This window comes from Propithecus coquereli, unplaced genomic scaffold (assembly GCF_000956105.1).
Source record: "Propithecus coquereli isolate 6110/MARCELLA unplaced genomic scaffold, Pcoq_1.0 Scaffold386, whole genome shotgun sequence".
NCBI lineage: Eukaryota > Metazoa > Chordata > Mammalia > Primates > Indriidae > Propithecus > Propithecus coquereli.
In genome coordinates, this window is record NW_012149574.1 from 547986 (window position 1) to 563242 (window position 15257).

Consider the following 15257-nt stretch of genomic DNA (forward strand, 5'->3'; position numbering starts at 1 on the left):
GCAGAATTAAAAGACAGAAAACAAAAAGCTGTTATTATTCCTGGGATTTGTCTGCAAGTTGATTGTATTCCTCTTAAGGGTTTTACTTAATTGTAAGGGTCTGTTATTTTAAACTCCCCAATTCAATACCCTGGTAATCCACGGCTGAGGGTTTGGAGAGGCACTGTTTTCAATGGTCTATTTAAAGTCAGGCTATTTCCAAGTCAGAATCCAATTATTCCCAACAGAGATATGTTGTGCTGGAGATGGTGATTATGTATGTTTTTTAATGATGGTATATGATTTTGAGGGTATTGTTGTTATTTACTTGTGGGACTTCCATTACTTACCGCAGCTTATTGAGTCAATGGAAATCATTGCAATTAGGCATTTATTCTAGTTCATGCATTTAGTTTAGTTGAATGCCGTCAAAATGCACACACAAATAATAACGCAGCAATAGCAAAGTGGAATTTGGGTTCTAAACTCATTGTGCATCCCTGTTTGCACTTTGTAGGTGAAACCCTTTGCTTACTGATACTGAAAGGTCAGCAAAATGTCTGTCCTTAGGTAAGAGTGAAGAACAGCTGCTCGACATGGCATTAGGATCTCTTGTAGACAAGGAGAAGCAGAGACAATTGAAAAAGATTCTTACTCAAGCATGTGTTTATTTATAGTTGTATATTTTCAAGTCTGCATGGTTAGCAGTGAGCAGGGTTATTGAGCAAGGAAAATACTGACAGTATCCAAATGAGTGCCTGATATTAAAGCATCTATACAGAAAGCTGCTTACAATGGAATATGCATTAAAGCAAATAGATTCTACCCAATAATAAATTCAATTTCTAATTCATTGAAATTTGTTATTGATTAATATTTGTTCATTGACTGATCTACTGAATTCCCATTTTATCTCTGATTTAATAGTAGTATGTTCAGTCTTTAGAGGTTGTGAGGGAAAGTGAAGGTGTTGTGCTTTGCTAGGCAGGTTTAATGAGGGAAAAAATTATATTATCTTAGCTACTGGATCCCAGTAACCAGCTGTGGTTTTTTCTGTACATTTACCAACAGTGTAAATGTGCCCAAATATATAAATATACTATGTATTTCAATGCACTTGTGAATCTTCATTAGGAAAATAAACTAGATAGCAATTTGCAAGAATAAAGCGCCATAGAAATGCTAAAGACTACCTCTAATAATAATGACAATGTAACTCCCACTGGTTCTATCGGCAGTGTGCACCTGCATTGACTTCACTGAGCTTAGTCAGATGATGTGCAGAAGATATCCTGAACAAGCGAGATTTTAAAATTAGTACCCATTTCATGTTTGTCTGCCTTACCCCAAAAGTGGCATAGTTAAGAACATGAGCTCTGGAATCAGACAGATCTTGGGTTGAATCAACTCTGTCATTTACTGGTTTGTGACCTTAGCAAGATACTTAACCTCTCTGGAACTCACTCACTTTATCTGCAAAAATGGAGATGATAATGGCACCTATCTCCTTCATCAGGTTGTTGTGAGATTTAAATATTATAATGTTATATATTATCATATTTATATACTTAGCTATAATTATTAATTTTAACAGGTAATATAGCAAGTCTGAATTGAAGTCCAGACCAGAAAAGCTCTGGAGATTGGTGATCAGGATGTGACTGAGTGAAAAATTAGAGATGGCAATAGCCAGAGATCTCTGAGATGAGTGAAGATGTGGTCGTAGAACCCCATTACCAGGGTGTTTTGGTCTGGGTTGAAGAAAATCCATCTCAACTTGCGAATGACTCCCGACATCAACTTCCATCCCCAGATGGAATATATTGTGAGCTTTAGGGAGACCCGAGATCAAAGCTTGGCTCAAATCAGCCCCTTACACATTGTGTAATCTTGTCTCAATTTTTTAATCCATAAAAGGAAGATATCAACAGTCACATTTAGGGCTGCTATAAATGTTAAAATGAGGTAATACATGTAAAGTCCTAGTGCCTGACACATAGTAGCAGCCCAGAAGCAGTTGTCTTCAGAAGCAGGTTGAGGACTCAAGGTGGTTTTGTTGTGTTTGTGTTTTGCTTATCTCAATATCCTTAAGGAAGAGAATAAATAATTAAACCCTGTAAATCCTGCAAATGTTTCAGGCAGTCTGTCATTCACCACAGAGGAATTGAACAGCAACAAAGCAGATGTATGTCATAGCTGAAGGGGACCTGACCACTCTCTGTTCCTCTGCTTTTTAAAACAGATTATGCACTCACTCTAAGAGATGCCAGAACAAACCATAAAGACCAAGATAAATCAATACTTTGTAAGAAATTTAAAGCTCATTAAAATGTGTAAGTAGTGTTATATGTAATGAATCTTAAAAGAGCAATCCAGCAGTAATCTTCTAGTCTTTGCTGTCTCTATTTTCTCACCTCCCACCTACTTTTAACTCCCAACACTCTTTGCTGAGGTCACCAGTAATGTCTGCAGTTGTAGCTTATTTAACCCCTTCACCTCTTCCCACTTTCCTGTTAACAATAAAAGCTACCATGTGTCAGGTGCTATTTCCCAGACATTTACTAGAGCAGTGATTCTTAAAGGGGAAGATAGTTTTGCCCCTCCCCCCAAGGGACATTTGACAATGTCTAGAAGCGTTTTTGGTTGTCACAATTTGGGGAGAGGAGTATGCTACTGGCCTCTAGTAGGTAGATGTCAGAGATGCTGCTGAACCATCTACAATGCACAGGATTACCCCCCACAACAAAGAATTATCTAGCCCAAATTGTCCATAGTGCCAAAGCTTTACATATATAATTTCATTTAATCTTCACAATAATCCTGTGCAGTACTTACGATTATTATCACCATTTTGCTGATGAGGAAACCAGCCTATCATTATGGATTACTTACAGAGTGATTATTGAGTTAATGAATTCTCTAGACTCTTGCTTCATCCTACCTGAGACCATTTTACTATCTGTTAGCATATCTCTCAGAGGGAAAAAGCAAGAAGAAAGCCCAGCTCATTCCCGTGTTATATAAGCAACACTGGCTTAAAAAAAAAATCTAAGGAGGGAGGAAGCTGAAACAATTAACTGAGAGGTAGGGAGTATTTTAGCATCTCACTTATCTCTACTTTCATATCTCACATGCACAACCCATTAGAAACAGCCTGGGCAACTTTAGCTAACCCCACCTGCTGTGATAAAGAATACAAGACCTGAGACAGTACAATGTGAAAAAAAAAAAAAATCAGAAAGCCACTCAATTGTGTTTCCAACATCAGGCTCAGAATTGATTTGCAGGATTGAGGGTTTCCCTTCATATAATTAGCCATCGACACTAAGCTGTACTATTTTTAAGCAGCTGTCAAACCTCCTGGCAGAGTAAAAAGTCCAGCAAGATGATAACAAACATCCTAAGGTTTTATACTTCCCTCTTACTCGACAGGTGAGATGAGGCTAAGACATCATTAGACAACTGCAGACCCCAGGAAAGAGGGATTCTGGCCACTGCCTTTCAAGGTGGCCCAGTTGTGAAAGGGAAGTCATCTGAGCCCGACTGCCTTAAAAGTGGAAATATCTTTGAACAATCAGAAAGCATTGTATTTTTCCAAAAAGCTCTTGGCAATGGCAGTACTATCTCCAGGGTAGCAGCTGCCCTTCTCCAAATAATGAGAAAATTATAATTATTATCAAGAATTATTATCATGTTTTAAAATATATTGAGTGCAAACAGTGTCCCAAGATAAAGAACAATTTTTCAAGCAATTCTATGAATGTATTCCAAGTTGGTCACCCCTTTCCCATCATTTGTTCATTTTGACACTTTCATGTTCCAAGCTAAAATGTTTCAAAATGAGGTACAAAATGACAGCCAGTCTCCTAATGGCCAATCTCCTAATCAAAGGAGAGCTACAGATACCAGGATTGAGAACAAATCCTGGCCACCAAGGCAGCCTGTACTTTTGCCAGGGCCTGAAGCAAGAGTTCCCATGGGCACCCATATATACCATGTTTAAATATTTTAAAGTCATAACCAACCAAGCATTGAATAAAATGTTTACTCTTCCTGCCTTGACAAATATACCTTTGAAAAAACCTGGAAGGCCAGGTTTGAATTTAGGATTCCTGGGTACTTAGGAGTTCTATATAAAATGTGACAGTGCAGAAGCTGGATCACCCCACACCTCCACTATCCCACCCCAGGGATCCTGTCCTCTTCTCTCCCCACCTTAGGCTACACAGAAGCTGTTCATCAAGTTCCAAAAAAAAGCCACCACTTGGTCCCAGTGACCCCACACACACATTGCAGTCTTTCCTCAGGGTGACAGATTCAGAATGAGGCCCATAATGCCCCAGAAACAGGCTCTGAGCAGTTTGGATGGAGAATTCTGTGATCCTGGCCCTGGAAGTGTGGTCCAGACGGGGGTGTAGACTCTTAATGGATCTGCTCCTTGTGGCTGTAGGGGGATATAACCTCACCCTGTGGGAAGGGTATAACCAGAAAAGGGTATTTTAGTCTTTCTGGGATGCTGTAACAAAATACCATAACTAGGCAGCTTATAAACAACAGAAATTTACTACTCACAGTTCTGGAGGCTGGGAAGTCCAAGATCAAGGCACCAGCAGATTGTATCTGGTGAGGACCTACCTTCTGGTTCATAGACAGCTGTCTTTTCACTGTGTTCTCACGTGGCAAAAGGGGCTAGCCAGCTCTATGGGGCCTCTCTTGTAGGAAGACTAATCCCATTCAGGAGGGCTCTGTCCTCATGACCTAATCACCTCCCAGTGATCCCTCACTCCTAATACCATCCTATTGGGAGTTAGGACTGCAACATATGAATTTGGAGGGGACACAAACATTCAGACCACAGCAGAGGACCAGAGTGTGGCCCTTTCACAGCACAGAGTTGGGGAAAGGAGTCACTTTTGCTTGGGTTTGGGGGCCACACTGTAAACCACAGGCCTTATATCTTCCCCTAGCCTCCAGAACTGTGAGAGAATGCATTTCCATTCTTTATAAATTACCCAGTCTCGAGTATTCTGTTGTAGCAGCACAAATGGTGGATGGGTGCCATTATTCCCCCCATTTTACATAGGAGGAAACTGGAGCTCAGAGAGGTAGAGTAATGTGCACAAGGTCCTTCAATGGTTCTCGTCCCACTCAGAGTCCAAGCACGGCTCATTCAACAGCCTGCACAACTTCTCCACCTCATGCCGTTCTACTCCACCCCTGCCTCACTTGGCCTCACCCACGCTGGCCTCCCTATCATCCCTTCTCTATGCTGATCCTTCCTGCTGGCACCTGCTGTTCCTGCTGCTTGGACCACTCTCCCACCAGATAACTGCATATCCGCTTCCTTAGCCTCTCCAGGTTTGGACTCAGTTGCTAATTTCCCTGTAAGGGCTTCCTGATTACACGAGTTAAAATTGCACTGACACCCACTTACATACACACAATCCTCACCCACTACTCCCCCTCCATTTATTTTTCTCCAAAATACATATCATCATTGAGCATACCACATCTTTTATTGACCTCGTTTATTATCTGTCTTCTCCTCCAGAGTGGAAGCTTCATGAGGGAGGAATTATTATCTGTTTTGTTCATTGCTGTATCTTCAGCTCTTACAAAGGTGTCTGTTATATAGGAAGTACTAAATAAACATTTGTTGACTCAATAAACCAAAAAAAATGGATCCAAGCAACCAAGATTCAAAGAGTCTGATTTTCCCAATATTGTTTTCTGTTTCCTCACAGGAAACCACTTGGGGTCACGCTCCTTCCTCTGGGCTATGGCGCCTCTGAGCCAGCTGAGTGGCCACCTGAACTACACCTGTGGGACAGAGAATTCCACAGGTGCCAGACAGGCCCACCCACATGCCTACTATGCCCTCTCCTACTGTGCACTCATCCTGGCCATCGTCTTTGGCAACGGCCTGGTGTGCGTGGCTGTGCTGAGGGAGCGGGCCCTGCAGACCACCACCAACTACCTGGTGGTGAGCCTGGCTGTGGCAGACTTGCTGGTGGCCACCTTGGTGATGCCCTGGGTGGTATACCTGGAGGTGAGTGGGCGCTAGGCACATGCTGCCCATAGGACCATGCTTGTCTTTGTCTTCCCTGAGCTCCTGACCTTTGGAGCTCAAAGTCTTCCCCCAGTGGTCCAGTAGCTGAGGAAGGAAAGGGAGCTCCTGTCATTCTCTTTTAATGAGGAAACTGAAGCTCCAGAGGGCAGCCACCATCCGGTCCTCCATCCACATCAGAACCAGGGCCCCGGGAACGATTCTGTTCTCAGGTCTCTAGTATCCTGGGAACTGGACTTGAGAGATGGGATGCTTCCAAAAAAAGGCCTCAAGTTTATTCTTTATGCCAGTCACATCTCAATGACATGGTGGGTTTGGGGAGGCAGCACAGAGGGCGTCTTCGTCAGTGTTCAATGTATGTGGAGTGAGAGTGTGCAGGAGAGATGTGAGGCCAGGAGGAAAGAAGAAATTACATTAAAAACAAAAAAAACACTTTTTTAGTGAATGAGAGGGAGAGGTAGAAAGAATGGTCTGCAAATAAAACAGACCTCTTTTGGTGGTTCGGTTGTCTCCATCTTGGCTTTTCCCTCCTGGGCACCAGTTCTCCATAGTCTCTGCTACCGAAGGAACAAACTAAACCTTCAAATTTATATTTTCCATGCCTCCAATAATACTACAGAGCCTTTGCCAGTCAGATAGTTCAGAAGACCCTGGAGAATAATTCTGGGGAGAAATTTTTCTTAAATTTGAAAGTATTTTCATTTGCAAGTGCAAAACAGGGTCAGGGGGTGATCACAACAAAACATCCATTTGCTAACAAGGAAATCAGGGTGCCTACATCTGTTCAAGACACACATATTCTTACCAAGAAAACATGCAATTATTAAAGAGATTTTTTTAAAAAAATCTTAATATACTATTAATATTTCTCCTCTGCACTGTGTGTCATTCTAAAGAGGTATCCAATGAAGGATCAAAATGATGTCATCAGGCCGGGCGTGGTGGCTCACGCCTGTAATACTAGAACTCTGGGAGGCCGAGGCGGGTGGATCACTCAAGGTCAGGAATTCAAGACCAAGAGCAAGAGCAATGAGCAAGAGCGAGACCCCGTATCTACTAAAAAAATAGAAAGAAATTATCTGGACAACTAAAAATATATATATAGAAAAAATTAGCCGGGCATGGTGGCACATGCCTGTAGTCCCAGCTACTCAGGAGGCTGAGGGAGGAGGATCACTTGAGCCCAGGAGTTTGAGGTTGCTGTGAGCTAGGCTGACGCCACGGCACTCTAGTCCAGGCAACAGAGCCAGACTCTGTCTCAAAAAAAAAAAAAAATGATGCCATGATTAAGAGAAATTAAGACTCATCAAATTAATATCTCGGTTAATATTAATAGTGAAGGTGACAGTTAATTAAGTATGACATATCACGAAAGAGCAAAAACCTTGAACATAGACTGCCTATGCTAGTACCCATACCAAAGAATGACTGAGAACTAAAATTAGACTTATGATCTCAAAGGAGAAAGATAAAGAAAGAAAGAAAATAGAGATAGAAAAGGAAAAGAGGAAAAACAACTAGGCTAATTGGGTTAGATCTAAATGTTAAAGGGAATACTTACTTGGAAAAGAAAATATGTGTTTATTATTCCCAGTTAGGATAACCCTGATGGTAAAGGATCTTGTAATTACCTTTCTGTCAACCCAATTAGGCTAAATCATCCTGAAGTCAGAGGTTATGTCTTTGTTCCTCATTTCCTGTAGTCTAAACACACTACCTGGCACATAACATGTGTTAAATAAATATTTGATGTATCAATGATGAAATGAATCTACCTGTAATGTATGCACTATATGCACAATTCCTGCATCTATATCTACTATTACAGGCAGACGTTTGAGGGGAGGAAAGGGTGAAGTATTTATTTATTTTACATCCAATAATAATGAGATTGAAAAGAAATTAGAAGCATGTAATATTCCTGTTCAGGAGAGGTGCTACAAACTAGTATGTCTTGGTCAATGATTCATAGCACCACCACCATCCCCCTAAAATGTTTCTGTCCATCTCTATACATTACAAAGTTTCTTAAGCCCTCCAGAAGGAGGAATGTCAGAAATGCAGGCAGTGGACCCTAATTTTAATGAGCATTTTCATTCCCTCTAAAATAAAATCAGTCTTTTGGTGTCTGGAACGAAGCCACTCGGGGCATTCTTTGGTTCTCCATTTATGATTACTTCCAGGTCCCTGGTTGAACCATATTGGAAAACCTCCGTACATTCTGGTTTAGAAGATGGATGTTGTGACTTTTCCACCCCAGAAACCCATGGCATCCCCTTCTAGCCACAAATGATGCCCCTAGTACACTGCTGACTGTAGAAGAGCAGCTGAGACTACAGAGAGCCACCAGAAATCTTGCCAAAGGCCTTCATGGAATCTCTGTAGTAAGTGGTATCTATGAGTTTTCTCCCATGAGAAGAGCTTTGGTGGAGCTCTTGATTTCCCCACGTAAAGACCACTATGCCCTCTGTCCCACAGGTTATTTGATATAGGCGTTCAGTAATCAAGAGCATGGTCCAAAAACAATCTGCATTCACACAAAGAGATTTGGGGAAGCAGAGACATTTCTTCACTGGGAAATGGTCTTTGAGGCCTCTTTTTGTGTCTTACCAACTTGCTTCAAGGCCCAGTCAATGCAACTGAATATTTCTGCATCCCTCTCCCCAGCAGTCAGCTAAGGGTCTATCTCAATAGGGGAGAGGATATGACTTAAAGAAGCCATCACTAACAGTTTAGATATTAGAAATTTCTAATTTAGAGTACCAGATCTCCCTATCCCACCCTAGTCTATACTTTCCTTAGTCTTAAATTTTTTCCAGTCTTTTCTTACAGGCAGATGAGGTACCTTAATGAGAGAAAAGAGTACTTTGAGCTTTTAAAATATGGACTATAAATATACAACTCCATGTGTCTCGGGAAGAGCTAAATGTTGCTCTCACTAACTTGTCCTAACAATGGTGCAGTTTGAGTGATGCTCTAGAAATCACGTGCTTATACCTGAGAGCCTCCTTTGGGAAAGGAAAGGGTGCACTGTTGGTCACAGAGACTGATGTAGGCTTAAAGGCCCTCAGGAAGACAGGACACACATGAGAAGAACACTATTTTGGGGGCCAAAATAGTCACCAAATTCATAGCCTCATGTGCTTTGATTTGAATTCATCCATCTTTCTTGAAGGAAGATTGGCTCATTTTGCCAGACGCCAATATGTATGAGTTGGGAATGTTTTGGCTGTAAACATTGGAAACCTTGACTAGTTGTGGCTTAACCAAATTTTACATTTCTCACATAACCAGAATTCTGGAGGAAGGGGATTGTTGTTGTTGGTTCAGCCACCTCATGGTGTCAACTCGTACCAGACTTTTCCATCCTTCCTCTTCATCATCCTTGGCAAGCTGGCCTACTTCTTCATGCTACTCACACATGGCTGCCACAGCCCCTACCATCAAGACAGTATTCAAAATTGGATGGATGGGCACTTCAGAAAGAGAGAGAGAAAGCCCTTTCCCTGGAGTAGCTTAAGCATCTTTCTAAGGAACTTCATTTAAGCCTAGTTGGCCAGAACTTAATCATCAGGCCACCTTTAGCTGTAAAGAAGAAAGAAAGAAAGAAAGAAAGGGGGAAGAAGGAAGGGAAGAAGGAAGGAAAGAAGGAAGGAAGAAAGAAAGAAAGAAAGAAAGAAAGAAAGAAAGAAAGAAAGAAAGAAAGAAAGAAAGAAAGAAAGAAAAAATGTGTGTTTTATTTAAAAAATATGTGAAGGTAGGAAATTACTGTGAGATAGTCAATACAATGTCACAAAGCATTACCTCTGTTGGAATTCGCTGGAATGGATGTCATTTCAACACAGGGTCATGCTATGAGAAAGACTCAGAACTGGGAGTCAGAAGACACGGAATTAAGTGAATAAAATGGAAGTGACAACAACACTTTCCATGTTGGGCTGATGTTAGGCTCAACTGTCATCAGCTAAGAGAGTACTGTGATAACTAAAAAGTGTGATCTATAAATGTCTCCTTGAGTCACTTTTAATTGTAAGTTAAAGAACAGTTAATTCCAACTGGCTTAAATAACAAGCAGAATGCATTGGCTTTCACACCAGGAACTTTAAAAGTTCTGTGTTAGGGTGGACTTCAGGCACAGTTTGATCTGTGAGGCTCCAGCTCCTTTTCTCTATAATTCTGTCAGCTCTGCTTTCTTCAATATACAGTTGGCTCTCATTGGTATTATTCTCATTATTAGGGCACACCGGAGCCTGCACGTGGGGACTTACAGGAGCCAGTCACTGACCCATTTCAGTATTCTCTGTCCTCAAGCCTAGCAAAGAAGTTCAGGACAAAAACCATGCAGGTGACCTGACAGCAGGTTATATTTCACAGGGCTCCTGGTTTGACTGTCTCTTTAATTCAGTTTGCAGTATTTTCTCAAAAACTCTTTTCTGTGCCGCACCAAGTAGTTCTATCTCAGATTCCCTCTCAAGTTTTTAATTTCCTGCTTTACAGGCTGCATGCTGGAGCTTCCTCTCCAAGCACATTTTGTCCCACTCGGTTAAGCGCCTTTTGTGAAGTCTAATGCACTTATATCAGGACAGAAAGGCAGTGCCAGCAGCCAGAGGGTCATTTGGAATACTAAATGCAGAGGACTTGGGTCCCAGTATGGACAGGAGAAAAGACTCGAGAGTTAAGAAATGTAGACAAGCAAAATAGAACAGGGGGGTTCAGGCAGGGAAATGCACCACAGGAAAAGTGATCGAGGTCAGACAGTGATGAAAGGAAAGAACGGTAATATTTTGGGGGAGGAAGAATCCTTGGGTTTTGTAATGATATTGATTATTAAAAAAGAAATAAGTTTTTTTAAAGGAGAGTTTTCTCATGGCTCAAAAAAATCCCAGATGATAGCAATTTAAGACCTCCCTATTGTGAAATAAAAACGAGAGATTCTCACAATCTCGTCACCAAACTCTGGACTTTGATAAAAATCATAGGCTGTTAAAGCTGGGAGGGCTCGGAAATGACTTCTGCTGTCATTTCTAAAGTGTGCTCCAACCACAAGAAAATCCTGGCCGTATTCTAATGATGGGGTTTTTCTGGGTGGGGGCCATGAAGTCTGCATTTTGGATGAGCTCCTTCATGATTCCTATGCACCGAGGGTGTATTAGTCCATTTAGTGCTGCTTTAACAGAATATCCGAGACTGAGTAATTTACAAAGAACAGAGTTATTTCTTACAGTTCTGGAGGCTAGGAAGTCCAAGATCCAGGGCCTGCATCTGGCTGGACCAAGTGCATCATCTCATGGTGGAAGACAAAAGGGCGAAAGACAGGCAGAAGGGGCCCAAACTTGTCTTGACATGAGGAACTCACTCCCATAATGGCATTAATCCATTTGGGAGGGCAGAGCCCTCATGGCCTGGTCACTTCTCATTAGGTCCCATCTCCCAGCACTGTTGCATTGGAGCTTAAGTTTCCAACACATGCTTTTTGGATGACACATTCAAACCATAGCATGGGGGGAGAGAAAGACTGCCTGTTAAAAATACAGGCTGTTGGGTCTGCCTCAGATCTACCAAACCAGAATTTCCAGGGTGGCCTAGAAGTCTACAGTAATTGTAATAATCCCCCAGCCCCACTCCCACCCCAGGTGACTTGTGCAGCCAGCTAGCCATCCGCTACAACGACATTGGGAACCACTAATCTGCAAAACTCCCATTTCACAGATAAGAAAATTGAGATTCAGAGAAGTGAACATCCTAATTTATTATCCTATATTGCCCTATGGCAAACCCTCCTCACCCAAAAAAAGATCCCAAATGTGGCAAAAAAAAAAATGGACTGAAGAGGCCAATTTAGGGAAGTAATCCCATCTTTCCCCTTTGAGTATTTCCCCAAAACAACTAAAAGTTCATCTCTTTAGAGCAGTTCTTTACCTGGGGAGTCCATCAACTTGGATGGAAATAAAATTACTTCCTTATTTTCACTAAGGTAAAATTTAGTACTTCCTTCAATTATGAATGTAGGCATCAACCCACAGCAGAAGGAATCTTTAGTGTCACCTGTAGAACTCACAGAGATTTATATTTTCAAATCACATTATGGCTATTGTAGACATCTTGAAACATCACTTACATTCAACATTACTTTGAAATTAAAGGAGTTTTGGACTTGCTGCTAGATCTTGTTATTTGATGAATTATTAAAGTACCACATATATTAAAAATACTTTGGTAACTGTATTTCAATAAAATTGCTATCCTTTATGATCCATCATATTTATTTCATGCATTTAAAAACATTCTTCTAGGAAGGGGACCATGAGGCCAAAGAAATCCAGGACATAAAGAATTCTTAAGGGGCGGGGCATGGCGGCTCACGCCTAGAATCCTAGCAGTTTGGGAGGCTGAGGCAGGAGGATTGCTTGATCCCAAGAATTCAAGGTTGCAGTGAGCTATGGTGAGGCCACTACACTCCAGCCAGGGTGACAGAGTGAGACCCTGTTTCAAAAAAATAAATCAACAAATTTTTTTTAAAGGAGTGCTTAAGGAGCCCTGCTTTAGGGACAACTGTTTCTGAAGATGATGTCCTGCCCACCTCACCTCCCAGACCAGTGTTTCCCAAACCCAGGCAAAAAGAATCATTTGAGGGACTTATTATTCTGAGCAAGGCCTGAGAATCATTTTGTTTAACAAGAGCCTCCGGTGATTTGGGAAATGCTGCTTTATAATCAGTAAATTTGGGAAATGCTGCCCTAGGCTGTGTCTATTGAAAATCAATAGCTAACTTCAGTACCTGAAGACATGGCTAGCTTACTCCCACCTTCTGTATTGCCAAAGGGAGTTAGTTATATTCATTAGCAAGTGAGAGTAACACCACCTGGCTGCTGTATAATTCTGAAGTGAGTTATTCATTAGAATGTAGGAGAAAGAATCATGTCTCTAAAAAGCCTTAAATCAATCAGATTTCTTTTTTTACTTTCTTCTGCCTTAATTTCAAAAAATCAGTTTGCCTTTCATGATATCCCAACACTTGGTACCTATCTCAATGTTAGCACTTATCACGTTACATCATAACTATTTTTTCAGTATCTATTTCCTAAGCCCTCAATTCACCCACACCATTCGCACATTACTCCCCCTAACAGGAACATACTATATTCTGAGGCCCTCAGGACAAAAACAAGTTTAATTCATTTCAATACACCCACCCATGCAAAGTACCAGGCACATAATGAGCCCTCAATAAATAGTGGATATATGGGTAGATGGATGGACAAATGCCAACTCTTCTCCCTCCTGTGACATTAGAATGCAGTTCAATTCTGCACTTCTCAGAAGTGGCATTCCAAGGTGCTGACCTTTGAGAGGTAGAATGGAGTCATGGTTAATATGAATGGCATTGAAATTCCGGCTCCTTTTACAAGCTATGTGTCCTTAGGCAAATTACTCAAACTCTCCAGGTCTCCATTTCTTTATCTATAAATTAGAAATCATATTTACCTCCTTGGGTTACTATGAGATAATGCGGGAGAGTTACTAGCATGTTCTTGGCACTTGGATACTCTTTATTGATCCCTTACTATTATTTACTTGGTGTGGAGGACTCTAGTAAAGAAATATATTTTTTTCCAATACAAGTCCCACCAATTAGAGACTCATTTTAATGAGTAAGTGCCAGGGAAGGCTAAGTGATGGCACCTCAGTGGCAAATGCTTTAATCAGCTAATCAGATTGTTTTCTTCTTGACACTTAACTGAGATCAAGGAGAGAATGGAAATTTTGATGGCAGAATTGGGAGACAGGAAAAGAGGACAGCCAGAATGGGGTGGCACTCCAAGGGGGCCTGGAAGCCAGGGGACAGCTTGAGGGCTTTGGCCTTTAGGGACTCAGCAAGAGGGATATTAAAGAAACCTGCCCACAAAGGCAGTAGCCACCATTGTCTTTTGAACTGTTTTTTGTCATCCTGAGACAGAAGCAATCAGAAGGGATGTCTCATTCCCTGGGAAGGAGTTGATACAGTCTGTCACACAGAACTCCTTGAGGGGCACCTGGCTTTCTCCTTTCCTCTGTCTACTCACTTCCATCCATTTTCCAACAACCACCCCTCCTTGCTTGCCACTTCCCTGCAACAGGGTGCAGAACAACCTACATTCCAGGGCCCTGTCTGCCTCTACTAGCCCTGTGCCCTTTGACAAGGTGCTTAATCTCTCCAAGCTTTAGGTTCCTTCTCTGTGATGAGACAGTAATAGCTCTCTGTCATAGGATTATAATCAGAATAGAGGCCATGCATGTAAAGTGCTTTGTAGAACACCGGGCATTTAGTAAGCATTCAATAAATGTTGGCTATTATTGAGAAAGATTATGTCGGAGACCATTTATTCTTTCCAGAACATATTTTCATGCTAGGCCCTGGGGATCCCCTGGGAGCTGCGGATGCAGCAGCAAACAGGTAAATGTCCCTCCTCCTATAGTGTTGGTTAAGTAACAGTCATTTAATCTCCATCAAATAAGTATATAATTTGTCCTCAAAAAGCTTTAAGAGCACATACAGTAAAATACAATTCAGTTTTCAAAATCTGAAGTTTCAAAACTATAGAAATTCCTGGAATGGGTCATGTGGGTCGGTGCTGCATATAAATTCTTTTTTTTTATTTCAGAATATTAAGGGGGTACAAATGTTTAGGTTACATGTATTGCCTTTGCCCCACCCTATAAATTCTTAATAAATGTTAGTTCATATTAACAATATTAGGATCTCATGATGATCTCTAACTATGAATATTTTATTTTAAAATGCCTTGCTTCTCCAGTTATTTTAAGTTGTTCAACGATAGGCCTTGTAATGCATTTGGTAAAACCTCTTAATACATACGACATACCTTCCTTCTATGAGCTAAGTATTAGGAGATTCACAAGTACTTGCTTTGTGAATGTATGAATGAATACCCAGCAAGCACTGAAGTTTGTCCTAACTATTCTCTCTCACCTACACTAGCCCCCGACACACATACACAAACAGGCTCTCACAATTATGCAAAAAAGGGGTTTTCCCTAATTTTAAACATAAATTTCATAGCACACACAATGCTGAGATAAAATTTAGAATGCAAAAGTCAGCTTTTGTAAGAAGCTTTTATAGCACACAACTATCCTATGTAATAAGTAAAACTATGTTTTATTCTCCTGGCTGCCTTAAATCATTGTGTTACTATGACTTTTTAGATCA

The 15257-nt window shown here is 41.1% G+C and overlaps 1 protein-coding gene across 3 annotated transcripts in view; it reads left to right on the forward strand.

Moving 5' to 3' along the window:
• The window catches only part of DRD3 (dopamine receptor D3), a 50767-nt gene that overhangs the window by 10176 nt on the left and 25334 nt on the right, over positions 1-15257 (forward strand). For 2 of the 3 annotated variants that reach the window (XM_012652233.1, XM_012652235.1), the window contains exon 2: positions 5724-6028. In XM_012652233.1, the coding sequence (XP_012507687.1) occupies positions 5759-6028 (270 nt within the window). In that variant the 5' untranslated portion in view covers positions 5724-5758. Of the gene's footprint in view, positions 1-2071; positions 2313-5723; positions 6029-15257 lie in introns of all 3 variants that reach the window. The other variant, XM_012652234.1, reaches the window with a different exon arrangement.